This window comes from Pipistrellus hanaki, assembly GCF_964339955.1.
Source record: "Pipistrellus hanaki genome assembly, chromosome: 9".
Classification (NCBI taxonomy): domain Eukaryota; kingdom Metazoa; phylum Chordata; class Mammalia; order Chiroptera; family Vespertilionidae; genus Pipistrellus; species Pipistrellus hanaki.
Window position 1 is genome coordinate 77,723,140 of NC_140511.1, and position 13,158 is coordinate 77,736,297.

Genomic DNA, 13,158 nt, shown 5'->3' on the forward strand with positions numbered 1-13,158 from the left:
CTCACGTACTGTTTTTGGCGACCGCGGCGGAGCGAAGGGCTGCAGCAGAGGCTGTGATGCGGATGGACCTGCACACCAGGCTGACCCACTGGCTCACTGGCCCGTCACAGACGGAGCTGGCTGACATCTGAGTTAAGGGGTTACTTTAGCGTTTCAGGCGAGGGGCCTGCCGGGGGCAGGGGGTGGGATGGGGGACCCTGGGTGAACTTGGGAACTCTTCGGCAGGGGGACAGGCTGACTGGGCTCAGGGGGTGAAAGGAGGCGGAATCTGAGACGATGCCCAGATTTCTGGGTGAGAACGGAGTGAATGGGGTGCCCGTGTGCCAAGACGGAGAGTGGGGGGAGGGAGTTCAGGGGCCGGGAGGGAGGAGCGAGAAGTTCTCAGGGCACTCCGTGGCGGTCTGCTCCCTGGAGTCACGCTGTTCGTGTGGTTTGTGTGGTTTGTGGGCGCTTCCACCCCCGCGAAGCACCCAGACCCGTTAGGCTGAGGCCGGTGTGGGCACTGGTATCCCAAAGGCCCTTGTGCCATAAAGGCGAGCAGGTACCTGCCTGATTCCTGGTTGGCTCAGCATCAGTCTCGTCAAACCAGAGCCAGGCTCCCAGGGTCCCCAATGCCTGGGGGGCAGATACCTGACCATGAAGATACCCCCGGGGCCAGGTCTCCCCTCACCCATCGCCCCGCTGTCTGGGAGGCAGCCGGCCTGGAGGACTATTCCCTCGATCGCCTGCAGATGGAGCTAAAGTGATAGGCTGTGAATGGGGAGAAGGAAGGGGGAGGAGGGGGGCGGGAGGGATTGGGGGGCAGAGGAGAGGACAGAGAGCCCTCACCGTGTCCTTCTCCAGGCTTGCTCCAACCTGCGAGGGATGGGATGGCCCTCAGAGCCGCCTTATTCTCCCCCAACTTCCTGCTCAGGCACCAAAGGGCCCTTATCTCTGGGTCCAAGGGCTCCTAGGGGGGGAGGGGTGCAGCGTTGGGGGTGGATTGGTGCACGTCTGGCTCAGCCGCCTCCTGCAGCTCCGGCCGCTGGACCTGGGACTGGACCCGAGGCTGAACTCGAGGCCGCGCCCGAGGCTGGGCCGGCAGGGCTCTTGCCTCAGAGGCTTGCAGGGCGTGGGCACATCTCCGGGGAGCAGCCTGGACCCCCGCCCCTGCACCAGGCCTGCTCCCCCTCCCCCCCTCCCCCCCGGGGCCGTTTCCTCCCAGGCTGGGGTGGGGTGAGGGTCGGGGTGGGGGAGGGACTCTGGACCCTCAGAGCCTCGGCTGGAGACGTGTGAAAGGTGTGTGTCTGACACCAGACCGGATCCCGGTTCCTGGCCTTCACCGGGGAGAGCCTGGTCCTGCGGGGACTGACATGGAGCCCGGGGGCGCTCTCCCCAGGCCCCCGCGTCCTCCAGCTCCTCCCCGGCGAGGACACGGAGGATGAGACTCAGGAGTGGGGAGGGGGTGCAGGCGGCAGGACCTGTGCCTGCCCAGGGGCAGTGCCGGCCCTGACCATCCCCTCGGGGTCCCCAGGGGAGCCAGCGGTGTGAGCCCAGCGCCCTGCTGGCCAGCACTGCTCGCTCCCAGGCCCTGCCTCCCAGGACCCAGCCTCCAACAGGGGGCTCGGGGCTGAGGGGGGCAGTCACAGGGGAGGGGCCCCAGGACGCGGGGCTGGGGGAGGGGAGGGGATTGTGCCCGGCAGTCACTGTCCACAGTCCCTGGCCAGCCTGCTCTGCCCGCCTCTTCATGGGCTGCCCCTGCCCACGTGCCACAAGCTTCCTTTTCACAGGGTCCTGGGGGTCCTGGCCGCTGTGGGGGTGAATCCTCACCTCCCCCCCTGGACCCCGGCCCCGGGGGCCAGCATTCCTCACCGGAGGGCTTGCTGAAATGTGGCCGGGCTTTGCCCTGGCGTTTGACTCAGTCCATCTGGGGTGACCCCGAGCGCGCACAGATCCGACCAGTTCCCCTGGGCACCGCGGACCCGCCACAGGCCGGGCTCTCCAACCCGCACGTCCCAACCGCAGGGCCTGCCTGGCCGGGAGCGCGCCCTGGCCTCCCCCTGCGGCCTCCAGCCACACCGGGCTCTGCGGCCACGTGTGCAGCTTAGCCCCTGGAGGGGCTGAGGCCGAGGCGGTGGGGCTGACACGCCTACACCAGCAGAGCAGCCTGCGGGGAAAAGCCTGCTGGGGGAGCTCCCCATTCATTCCCTGTTCCCTGTTCCCCTGGGGTGGCCACACCACTGCTGGGGAGGCAGGCACTGCCCAGGATGCCCTGAAGCTGCCCGGCTCCCTGGCCTCCGCTCCGTGGCTTTGTGTGCGTCCACCGTAATAAACCATAACCGCGGTGTCACCGCCTCGCCGGTTCCGTGTCCTTCTCCTGAGTCACCGGCCTTCAGGGTGGTCTCCGGACCCCCGGCCATAAGCACACTGGGGAAGCGTACTGCCGGGGCTGCTGTGCTTTGTGGGGTGACCCTGAACGGCCCCCTGGGCCCCCGGCCTGCGTCTCCCCGTCTGTGTCCTCCCTGGGTGTGACAGGCCCCGGAGGACGGCGGATGGCAAAGCTGGCAGGGGGTGTGCGGGCCGCGGGCAGGGCCAGCCTCCTCGGTCCGGCCTTCCTCCGCCAGGAGCCAGGCCTGCCATACTGCCCGCTCACCGGAGCGGGACCTGGTGCGGGGCCACAGGTGCCCGTAGGCCCAGCCCCTCAGCGCTGCCTTCGGGGGCACATCCCGGGGTACTTCCCTGCCCCCCCCATCCTGCCCTGGCCCAAGACCAGGTCCTGGACCCGACGCAGGGAGGAAGGACTCAGCATCCTTGGGGTAGAGGCTTTATTGGGACCCAGCGTGGCTGAGATGGAGGGAGAGAACACGTGGGGCCAGGCGGGCCTGTGGGTGAGGGTGGCTGGGCGGCCATGCGTGGGTGGGACGGGGCTCACAGGAGAGGACCCGGGGGCCGGGCCGGCCTGGTGGGGCGGGCGGGAGGCAGGCAGCATGCGGGAGGCTGGCTAGCTGTGCATGGCGGCTGAGAGCTGGGAGGGACCTGGGGTTTCTCTGGGGCGGGGGGTGTGGGCGTGAGGCTGGGCAGCAGGCGCCCTGCCCTCGTTCCCCAGGAAATGGCCTCGTGGACACCAGGCGTCCGGTCCTGCTGCCGCTGCCTGGGGACTCGACGTGCGACTAGCTGAGCGGGTGCCCTCTGGGGCCGCTGTCCTGCTGGTGCGGGGACGTTTGCCTGGAGGGGGGCCCCACGGGGGCGCTCTGCGGACACAGGTCGGGAGGCTGGGGTTCTCGGAGAGCGAGCCTGGGACCCAGCAGGGCGGGCTGTGCCTGCCGAGGGGCCGGGGGTTGGTCCCTCTGAGCCAAGCTTTTCTCTCCGTGTCTGGTGCCAGTTCCCAGCTGTGGCCACAGAGGGCGCCATTCCCCCCTTCTCCCTGCAATCCAGGCCAGCCAGGGGGCCGGGGCTGAGGGCCGAGGCAACCCTTTCTGCTGGCCCGCCCTGCTGGCTCCAGGCAGACTTCCTACCCAAATGCAAACAAAGGAATCCAGGCCAGGATCCTCCTCCCGGCTTCTTCCTGGTGAAGAGCACGTTCCCATCCGGCTGGCCTGCCGGGGACAGAGAAACCAGTTCCCCGGGTCGCTCCCGCCTGGGAATGGCAGCGTGGAGTTGGCAGGGTCTCTCTGGCCGCCCGGGAAGGTGACCTCGGGGCCTGGGCGGCCTGCAGGGGCGGAGCAGGGCCCGGGGCTGAGGTCACAGCCCCTTCTCGGGGGACGGGGGCCGGGACGGGGCGGAGGGCGCGGGCTGGGCGTCAGCACTGGTGGGAGGGGGTGCGGTGCACGGAGCCGGGGCGCTTGGGGATCTTGCGCCAGCGCCGCTTGTCCCAGCGGCAGAGCAGCAGCAGGCGGAAGGTGTCCCGGAAGGCCTTGTTGCAGAGCGCGTAGCACATGGGGTTGACGGTGCTGTTGACGTAGCAGAGCCAGTAGCCCAGCTCCCACAGCGTCCCCGGCACGCAGTCCCGGCAGAAGGTGGACACCAGCACCATGATGTTGTACGGCGTCCAGGTGAGGATGAAGGCCAGCAGGATGGCGCTCAGGGTCCGCGCCGCCTTCTTCTCCTTGACCAGCGAGAAGGTCTTGCGCTTGGCCAGCTGCTCCTTCCCGCGCGGCTTCTGGGCCCGGCCCGCGCGCTCCCGGCCCTTCCGCGTCGTCGTCGGCCGCTTGACCGTGTTCGGGGAGCTCTTGGGGGGCTGCTTGGCGGGGGCCTGCGCCTCGGGGTCCACCATGGGCATCTTGATGGCCACCTCGGGGCCCGGCTCCTCGCCCTCGGAGGACGTGAGGGACTCCATGGAGCCCTCGTCCTCCTCCTCCTCCTCCTTCCAGCTGTAGGTCAGCTTGGGGGCCCGGCAGCAGCCGCAGCAGCGCCCCACAGGGGTGTCGGCCGCCGCTGCGCCCTGGGCCCCCGGCTGGGACCGCTCTGAGCTGCTGCTGCTGCCGCCGCCCTTGCCCGGCGTCTCGGAGCCCTGCAGGGCGGCCAGCTCCCGGGCCCGGTTCTCCGTCTCCCGGTAGATGCGCCAGTAGAGGATGCACATGACGGTGACCGGGAAGTAGAAGGCGGCCATGGCGGTGCCGAAGGTGATGATGGGCTGGGAGAGGAACTGGATGTAGCACTGGCCGGCCCGCACGGTCCTCTCGCCCACCAGGTACTGCCAGAAGAGGATGGCGGGCGCCCACAGCACGAAGGACACCACCCAGGCCAGGCCGATCATGATGGCCGCCCGGCGCGGCGTGCGCTTGGCGCGGTAGCTCAGGGGCCGGGTCACCGAGAAGTAGCGGTCGAAGCTGATGAGCAGCAGGTTCATGACGGAGGCGTTGCTGGCCACGTAGTCCAGGGCCAGCCAGAGGTCGCAGGCCAGCGTGCCCAGGGCCCAGTGGCCCATGAGCAGGTACGTGGTGTAGAGGTTCATGGAGACGGCGCCGATGATGAGGTCGGCGCAGGCCAGGCTGAGCAGGAAGTAGTTGTTGACGGTCTTGAGCTCGGTGTTGACCTTGAAGGAGATGAGCACCAGCAGGTTGCCCGTCACGGTGGCCAGGGACAGGAGGCCCGTGGTGATGCCGATGAAGGCCACTTGCCAGGGGCCCTTGCCGGGCGCCAGGACGGTGATGTTGGGGCTGACGGCGGGAGGGGCCGAGGTGTTCATGGCGGCCGGCGGGGCGGAGCGGGCAGCCCCTTCCTCTGGTCACTCGGCGGCTTCCTCAGCGGGAGGTCATCGCCTGGGGAGAGAGGACGCGGGCTTCGGTTGGGGGGCTGGACACCAGCCACCGCCTGGCCCCACCCTGCCAGGACTTCGGGCCAGACAGCACCACTGCCTCCAGCACCCTCCTGGGCGGGCTGGGCCCTTCCTGCTCTGGCGGCCACACCACACACACACACACACACACACACACACACACACGCACGCGCACACACATGCACGCACACACGGTCATTATAACGCACACTCCCAGCATGCCCAGCCACAGATGGGTTGGGGGTGGGGGCGGCTTTGGAATCCAGGGATCTGAGACTTCATCCCAGCTCCCCATCCGGGCTGGAGCCTCGGTGTTCTCCGCGCTGGGAAATGCTGCCAGTTCCGGCCGAGCTGACCTCGGGCGGAGGGGGGGGGGGGGGGCGCGCCCTGCAGACAGCACTGCCACGTTCCCAGAGCATTTCTCTAACCCGATCAAAGCCCTCATGTACCGAGCGGTCGCTGCGCGCCAGACACAGCACTCAGCACGGCCCTGGTTATCTAATTTCCCTGTCGTCCGTCTCCGGGGGAAGGTCTCTTAGGACCCGCAGGTCACTGAGGTGGCGGCCAGGCCTGGTCAGGGTGACGGGGGGGCGGGGGGGGGAGAGGGGGAGATTAGAACCCACTTTTCTCTCTCTCTCTTTGAGCCCGTGGAGCTCCAGGGGGATAATTCCGTCAAATAAGGAGACAAGAGACGGCCGGGGAGGGCTCCCCAGAAGATAAGAGATGGGAGCAGAGGGGCCTGTGTGAATGTGAATGTGTATCTGTGGGGGGGGGGGGAGGGAGAAGGAGAGAGAGAGAGGGAGAGAGAGGTGTTTGGAGCTGCGTCAGGCCCTTGAGGAGGCAGGGCAGCAGGGAGGCTGTGCTGGGCCTGGGCGCTCGCCGGCCGCAGAGGATCTGCAGTCAGGCAGGCAGAAGGGCAAGGGATTCGGCTCCCAGAGACGCGGGGTCTGGCCCCAGATGGGCTGTGGGAGGCCCCTCCGCCTCCCCACTCTGTTCCTGGGCTCCAGCTGAATGGGGGCAGCAAGGGGAACAAGATCTGCCAGATCTCTCTCTTTAAAACAACTGTTTTTTAGGTTTATTTATTGATGAGAGAGGGGGGGCGGGAGGAGGAGCGAGGGAGAGAGAAACATCAAGTTGTCGTCTCACTTATGCATTCACTGCTTGGTTCTCGTAGGTGGCCCGACCGGGGATCGCACCCGCAGCCTTGGCGAATCGGGACGGTGGTCTAACCCACTGGCCGCGGTTTGCCGGCCACTGCCCTGGGCGAAGGACCCAGACCCTGTCAGTGGCTACTCCGCCGCCTGGGGGTGTGCCTCGGTTTCCTCAGCTGAAAAGTGGGGCTATTAGTTCCCGGCTAACAAGGAGAGGCATTGCCGTGAGCGTCAGGGAGGCAGGAGGTGAGACGCGCCTCGAACAGCCTGGCCTGCTCGGCGCCCGCGGGCTCAGCACCGGCCGCGTGAGGGTCCCTGCCGCCTGGGCGTGCCTGCTGTCCTAATCCCCACCAGCTCCGACATCAGCCCCCGTGACCGCGGGCATCGCAGCCGGGAGCCTGTGGCCGAGGCATTGCTCTTCTCTCCGTTTCACAGACGAGGAAACCGAGGCTGAGAAAAGCCAGAGAATCCGCACAAAACGCACAAGGAGGGTTGGAACCAAGATTTGAGCCCAGCCGAAACCGGTTTAGCTTGGTGGATAGAGCGTCGGTCTGCGGACTGAAGGGTCCCAGGTTCGATTCCGGTCAAGGGCATGCACATTGGTTGCAGGCACATCCCCAGTAGGGAATGTGCAGGAGGCAGCTGGTCGATGCTTCTCTCTGATCGATGTTTCTAGCTCTCTATCTCTCTCCCTTCCTCTCTGTAAAAAATCAATTAAAAAAAAAAGAAAAAAAAAAAAAGAAAGTTTATTTAAAAAAAAGAGAAAGGATTTGAGCCCAAGCAATTGGTTCCAGGGAAACTTTTTAGAAATGGACGCTCGGCCTGGGGACCAGAGTCTGTCTGCCAGTTTGAACTGTTAAAGTATTACGTGGAGCCGGGACCAGTTTGGCTCAGTGGATAGAGCGTCGGCTTAGGGACTGAAGGGACCCGGGTTCGATTCCGGTCAAAGGCATTTACCTTGGTTGTGGGCATATCCCCAGTAGGGGGTGTGCAAGAGGCAGCTGATTGATGACTCTCTCTCATCGATGTTTCTAACTCTCTATTCCTTTCTCTTCCTCTCTGTACAAAACCAATAAAATATATTAAAAAAAAAAAAAAGTATTACGTGGAAATGTGACTTATTTCCCGTCCTTCACCAACGTCAGGCGCTGGGTGGGGGCTTGGACCAGACGTGCCTGGTGGGCTTCCCAGCGCGGCAGCTGGTGGACACCCCTGGCCTGGTGCCCTGCTCACTGCCTGTCCCTCTGGCCTGAGCTCTAACGGAGAAACCGAGGCCGGGGAAAGGGGGGAGAAGGCACCGGGTCGCCCCAGGTCTGGCTCTTAGATTGGGTGCTGCCTGCCCCCAACTCCCAGGGGCCTCCCAGCAGCCCCAGCGGCCACCTGGCCCAGCCCCGAAAGCCTCCATTGGAAGCGGAGCTGCAGGCCTGGGGCAGCCTTCAGTGCTCAGCCAGCGCTCCGCCCACCCCTGACCCCGCGCCTCACGCCGCACAGCACAAGGCTAGGGGGGCCAGGAGGCCTCGCCTTGGGTGGGACACTTAAGGACTTGTCTCAGAGCTCAGGCGTCAAGCAGAGGACAGTTCAATGCAGTATTTAAACATGGACAACAATGCAACACGCCCGTCATAAACACAAGTTTGAACAAAGACAGGATCCAACCCTGCACTTGCGCACACACACACACACCCCGTCCCCCACGCCTCGCCCTCATCCTGGCCCTGGGTCCGAGGAAGCTTACAAAAGCAGACGGCCCACCCAGCGTGGAGGGTAGTTGGCTGCTTGATTTCCAGAAACATCACATGACTGTGGTCTTTATCCTGATTACGAGGGTGTCTGGGTGTCCCCCTTAAATGGCACTCTGGGACCAGGGCCTCGCTCAACTCACCCCGGATCCAGCATTCCTGACTCTGAATTTCAGAGCCGTCCCTTCCCGGCCGCGCGATCATCTGCAATCCCGGAACCCCTGCTTTCCGGCTGCCCTTCGCCCCCAAACCTCCCCCAAAGCGCCTGGCTCGGAAATGCCGCCCAGCCAAAGGCCTGTTCCTCTTCCTGCCTCCTCGTTCCGATGCCCGCCCAGCCCCTCTGGCCCCGGCCCTTCCCGTGCGGACCCCAGGCCCGGTCCCCCTGGGCCCCGCACGGCTGGTTCCCACCGCAGGGGCGGTGGGCCAGCGGGCACCTGGGAAGACGGCACAGGATCCTGGATCTGAACAGAAAGGACCCAAGGCCCGGAGGCCAGGCTGCAGAGGCTGGCGGCTCACGTGCTCTCTCAGCCGGGGCTGGGCTGGGGACTGCCATCTCCTCCGCGGGAGGCGGAGTCCCTCTCCTCGATGACGCCCCTCCCCACGTCCTCATTTTCACACAGATAACCACCACAACGCACCGCCTCCTGCAGGCCGGCCCCTGCGGGGGCACACCAGGTCCCGTAACCCACAGGCCACCCTGCGGGGGCTCTTAGCTCTGTGCTGTAGATGAAGGCACTGGGGGGGGGCGGCTAAGGGACTCCCTGATGTCTCCCAGGAAGCAGAAGCGAGTGGGGACCGGGCCCCGACCTGGGGCTCCAGGGTCTGCCTCCTCCCCCGGCCAGCTTATCCGCTATGAGGAGGCAGGAGGAGAGCAGAGGTTCTGGGGAACTGAACCCTGATTCTTGCCAGCCCCCGGGGCTTCTGAGCCCGGCCTGTCCGCCAAAACGGAGCAGGTCCTCCCCAGACCTCGCCGGACGCTGCGCTCCGGAGAAGCCCCAGAGGCCTGCTCCGGCCCCTGCTGTGTGCCCGTGGGCGGGTCTCAACCTCGACAGGGGCGGGGAACAGCCCTCTGCCTGCCCAAGGCCACGAAGGTCAGGAGCTGGTGGTTGTGTAGGGACCAGGCTCTGGTTCCTGGGGATGGAGCCCCGGGGCATCTGCAGAGGAGAGGCTCAGAGGCCCCCCGCCACCCCGTGAAAGGGAGGCTGGAGGCCGTTAGCCTGGCCTGCTCTGTGAAACACCCCTGGGGGGAATGCAGGGGGTTATGGCAGGACTCCCCCGGCCCCCAAGTCCTGGGCGCTGCCTCTGCCCAGCCTGAGGCCCCATCTCTGCTCCCGTCTGGCTGTGACCTTGGGCGAGGCCCCGCTCCGACCGGGTGCCCCTCTGCCGGGTGAGAGTGAGTGTGAGGCGGGTCCTTGCTGAGTGAGAGTCAGAAGTGGGGGTGAGCCTATAGCTTTGTGGGGATGGGACTCCGCCTCTGAGGGTGACACGTCTGGGGGGCAAGGAGGCGGGGAGGGGCCCTCCCGTCCAGGACTGCGGCCTCCCGGTGAAGGCTGGAGGAGCTTCACGTGACCTCATTAATGTGATTACGGCAACTGGTACTCACTGCCGGCAAAGTACCCGGCGTGGCTGCCAGCCTGATACGCATGCTCTGCTCGGCCTGTGAGCGCTCCTGGCAAAGTGGGTTCTGCTGTCCTCAGCCTGCTGAAGGGGCAGCCGAGGCTTAGAGATGGAGGGACCACCCTGTGAGTCGGCCAGCCATGCCACCAGGATTGGGGTGCCAGCAGCTCCTCCGCAGTCTATTCTAAACTGCTCTGTGGGGCCCGGCCGGTGTGGCTCAGTGGGTGAGCATCCGCCTATGAACCAGGAGGTCACGGTTCGATTCCCGGTCAGGGACTATGCTTTGGTTTCGGGCTCAAGCCCTAGGGTGGGGTGTGCAGGAGGCAGCCGATCAATGATTCTCTCTCATCATTGATGCCTCTCTCTCTCTCCCTCTTCCTTCCTCTCTGAAATCAGTAAAGATATATTTTTAAAAAACCTGCTCAGTAGCCTCCTTGTCCATCTGGGCCAGCTTGGCCAACCCCCGGGCTCAGTCAGTCCCCGGGGAGGTGTCAGCCCTCCGTTAGGACCTGGCGTGCGTGTGTGTGTGTGTGTGTGTGTGGCAGTGCCTGTTGTCTGTCTGGGTGATGTATAATGACAGTGTGGTGGGAAGGGGGAGGTGCAGCTGTAGCTCTGAGAGGCAGGGGAGGGGCTGTGTCTGCCTCAGTCAGGGCTCTGAGCCCGTGCTTGGCACACAGTAGTTGCTCAGTAAACATCTGTGGAACAAGTACATGCGTGTGACAGGGTCGTCCTGCCTGGCTCCAGGCCGGGGCGTGAGGATGAGCCTGCAGGGGGCAGGACCAGTCCCTCTGCTCCCCCCAGGCCTGTGTGTCCTCACCTGCCAGGTCCCTGTCCCCGGCGAGGCCGGCCTGAGAGAACAGCCATGGCATCCTCACCGGGGGCCGGGCCGGACCGAGAGAGCCCGGCTTCACCCGCTGCCGGGAGGCGGGAGGAGGTGAGCCAGGCGCGGGCATGGATGGCATGCCTGGCAGTGTCCATGGAGGAAAAGCCACCCTGGGCGCAAAGAGTTAAGGGATGAGGTCAGAGCCTCTCGCAGGGCAGGGCTATTGACCGCCAGCGCCCTGGACAGATCCCCGGGGGCTGGGGATCTGGACGGGGAGAGGAAGGGGGAGGGGAGAGAGCCAGGCGGGGAGGCGGGAGGGATGGCTGGGGAGGGATTCCTGAACACGGGTCCCTGGGATCTTTCCACTGGCCGAGGCGTGGAGAGGGGAGGCCGAGAATGAGGGGGTGCTGGCGAAAGGTTCGGGGAGGAGGAGGGAAGCCATCTTGTGATTCTGGGCCTGGGAGCCTGCAGCCCCTCTGGAGAGAAGGGACATTTGGGGAGAAGGCGGTACCAGGCTGGGCACCTGACCTGTGCCTTCTGATGGGGCCTGAACCCGACGCCGCCGTCAGCGCCCCCCCCTGGGCGGACTGGGCTCTGAAGGTGGCTCTGGACCCAGCAAAGGTGCACAACTTCCACCCCCGATGCCCAGCCTGGAATCCCATTTCCAGGCTCCGCAGTTTCCCCTGGAAGAGCCAACTCCCCCCTCCCCTGGAGGGCAGCAGCCGGCATCAATGCTGCTCTGCACAGCACCCCCCCCCCAGGTCCCCTCGCTGTGGGGGGCCCTCACCAGGGCAGGCTGGGCCCTCCGCCTCCGCTCCCTGCGCCCCCCGCTCTTCCTCCTCCTGCTCCTCTCCCCGCTTCCTTTCCTCCCTCTCCCTCCTCCCCCCCTCCTCGGCATCACCATGGCATCACAGCAGTAGAAACCCAGGGAGAGATTCACCCACCTCTCCCCTCCGCCCCCCGCAGAGCCCGCGCTCCCTCCCGCCTGGAGGAGCTCCCCGCTCCCCGCAGTCCCCCCTCCCGCCATCCTGCTCCGGCAGGCCGCAGTGTGGGCCCCCAAATACCCCTTCCGTGACCGTGAGCACGTCTCCCCCTTCCTCAGCCTCAGTCTCCCCTCCTGTACAATGGGGAGGCGCCTTCCCAGGCCTGACAGGACCCTGCCTAACCCCTTGCTGACACTGGGGAGTCCTCTCTGTGCTTCGGGGTTCGGCTCTCAGGCCCCAGGCCCAGCCCGGGAGCCCGGAGTCACAGCTGCTGCACCCCCCAGCAGCCACCTCTTCCCACCTGCCCTCCCGGGTGGCAGCGGCTCCCCTCTGACAGCCCGGCCAGCAGCTGGCCACGCAGGGCCAGGACGCTGCGTGGCCGCAAGGCACCGGCTCCTTCCGGCCGGCGGCCAGGGCCGGTCAGTCCGGTGGAGCCGCAGGTTGCCTTGTGGGAAGAGGTGGCCCGTCTGCTGGCACCGATCCACTGAGCAGCCCCGAGCCCGGTGCCAGCTGACCACCCTCCCCTGCAGCAAGCGGAGCGCCCGGCCCCTGCCAGTGCCCACGTGGGGACCTGGGGGTCCGGGGAGGGCACCCTGGGTGACCCGGGCACCCCGCTGCCACCCGCCCTGAGGAAGCCCCGGACCGAGCCCACAGGGTGCTCCCCGGCCGCCTCACATGTCGGCACCATGTTCCCTGCCGCGTGGCCACGCGCGTGCCCGTTTCTCCCCGGGCAGCCCCGGGGCTTTTGGCCTGGTCGCCGCTGGCTTCTGGCCCAGCACCCACCTTGGCGTCCAGCTTGTCCATCTGGCCGGCAGCCGGTTCAGTCCATCTCGGTGGCGCCGCAGGTGGAGGGGGTGGTGGGGTTCAGAGCCCCCTGAGGGAGGAGAGGAGGGGTTCGGGGACTGGTACCCCAACTGGAGGGCTCAGCCTCCCTCCAGGTGCTGGTGCCAAGGGCTGCCCCCCGCCCTCCCTCTCGGTCCCCGGGGTCCGGGGGCTGTGCCTGCTACGCGGCAGCCGGATCCCTCCGGCTCCAGGTCCAGCAAACTGAGGGGGTCTCGGTCTCCTCTGCCGGCTGAACCTCAGAAAAACACCCGGTGTGCCCACTCACAGCCGGGGACAAGGCATCTGGGCAGCCAGTGCCCAAGGCTGGGAGCCCCCTCGTCTCTAGACCCTCCCGGGCCCCCTCCTCTCTCTGGGTCCACCCACGTTTCCCTGCGCTCCGGTCCCCACCTGGAACCCAGGACCCTGCTTGCCCAGGCCCCACCTGCGGGCCCCTCCCGCCCCTCCCATGCACTCACGTGGGCCGGACAGGGGTCCTCCCCGCCTCTGCCTCCCGGGACCCAAACACCTGGCTCCGGGGGGAGCTGCGTCCTGCGCTGGCAGCCGGCGAGGCACAGCCAGTGATTGGCATGTCCCACCCCCTGGCACGCCAGCCCTGGGGGGGAGGGAGGGAGGAAGAGAGAGGAGGGAGGGAGGAGGGAGGAGAGGAAGGGAGGGGAGCAGGAGGGAAGCCTCGGCAACGTCTGGGGTTGGACCGGGCCCTGGAGCGCCCCCTCCTCCGCCAGGGCCCCCGCCAGAGCCCCGGCCG

General features: G+C 66.5%; 1 protein-coding gene and 1 long non-coding RNA gene across 3 annotated transcripts; one reads left to right on the top strand and one right to left on the bottom strand.

Moving 5' to 3' along the window:
* Positions 1-2,787: 2,787 nt before the first annotated feature.
* Positions 2,788-12,908, bottom strand: CHRM1 (cholinergic receptor muscarinic 1). Of its 2 annotated transcripts, XM_084895895.1 has the most exons (3): positions 12,869-12,908; positions 12,354-12,444; positions 2,788-5,240 (listed from the first exon to the last, which is right to left on the bottom strand). In XM_084895895.1, exon 3 carries the CDS (start codon positions 5,165-5,167, stop codon positions 3,779-3,781), a length of 1,389 nt encoding a protein of 462 aa, XP_084752021.1. In that variant the 5' UTR covers positions 5,168-5,240; positions 12,354-12,444; positions 12,869-12,908; the 3' UTR covers positions 2,788-3,778. The 2 variants fall into 2 exon arrangements, with proteins under 2 accessions (XP_084752021.1, XP_084752022.1); XM_084895896.1 differs by lacking the exon at positions 12,869-12,908 and having other exon boundaries at positions 12,354-12,724.
* On the top strand, positions 4,772-7,456 carry LOC311628621. Its single transcript, XR_014796030.1, has 3 exons — positions 4,772-4,912; positions 6,432-6,654; positions 6,844-7,456. It is a non-coding gene; the product is annotated as an uncharacterized lncRNA (long non-coding RNA).
* Positions 12,909-13,158: the final 250 nt, after the last annotated feature.

Bases quoted from the DNA above. Each gene is read 5' to 3' on its own strand.
- CHRM1 (XM_084895895.1), bottom strand. From the start codon at position 5,167: ATGAACACCTCGGCCCCTCCCGCCGTCAGCCCCAACATCACCGTCCTG.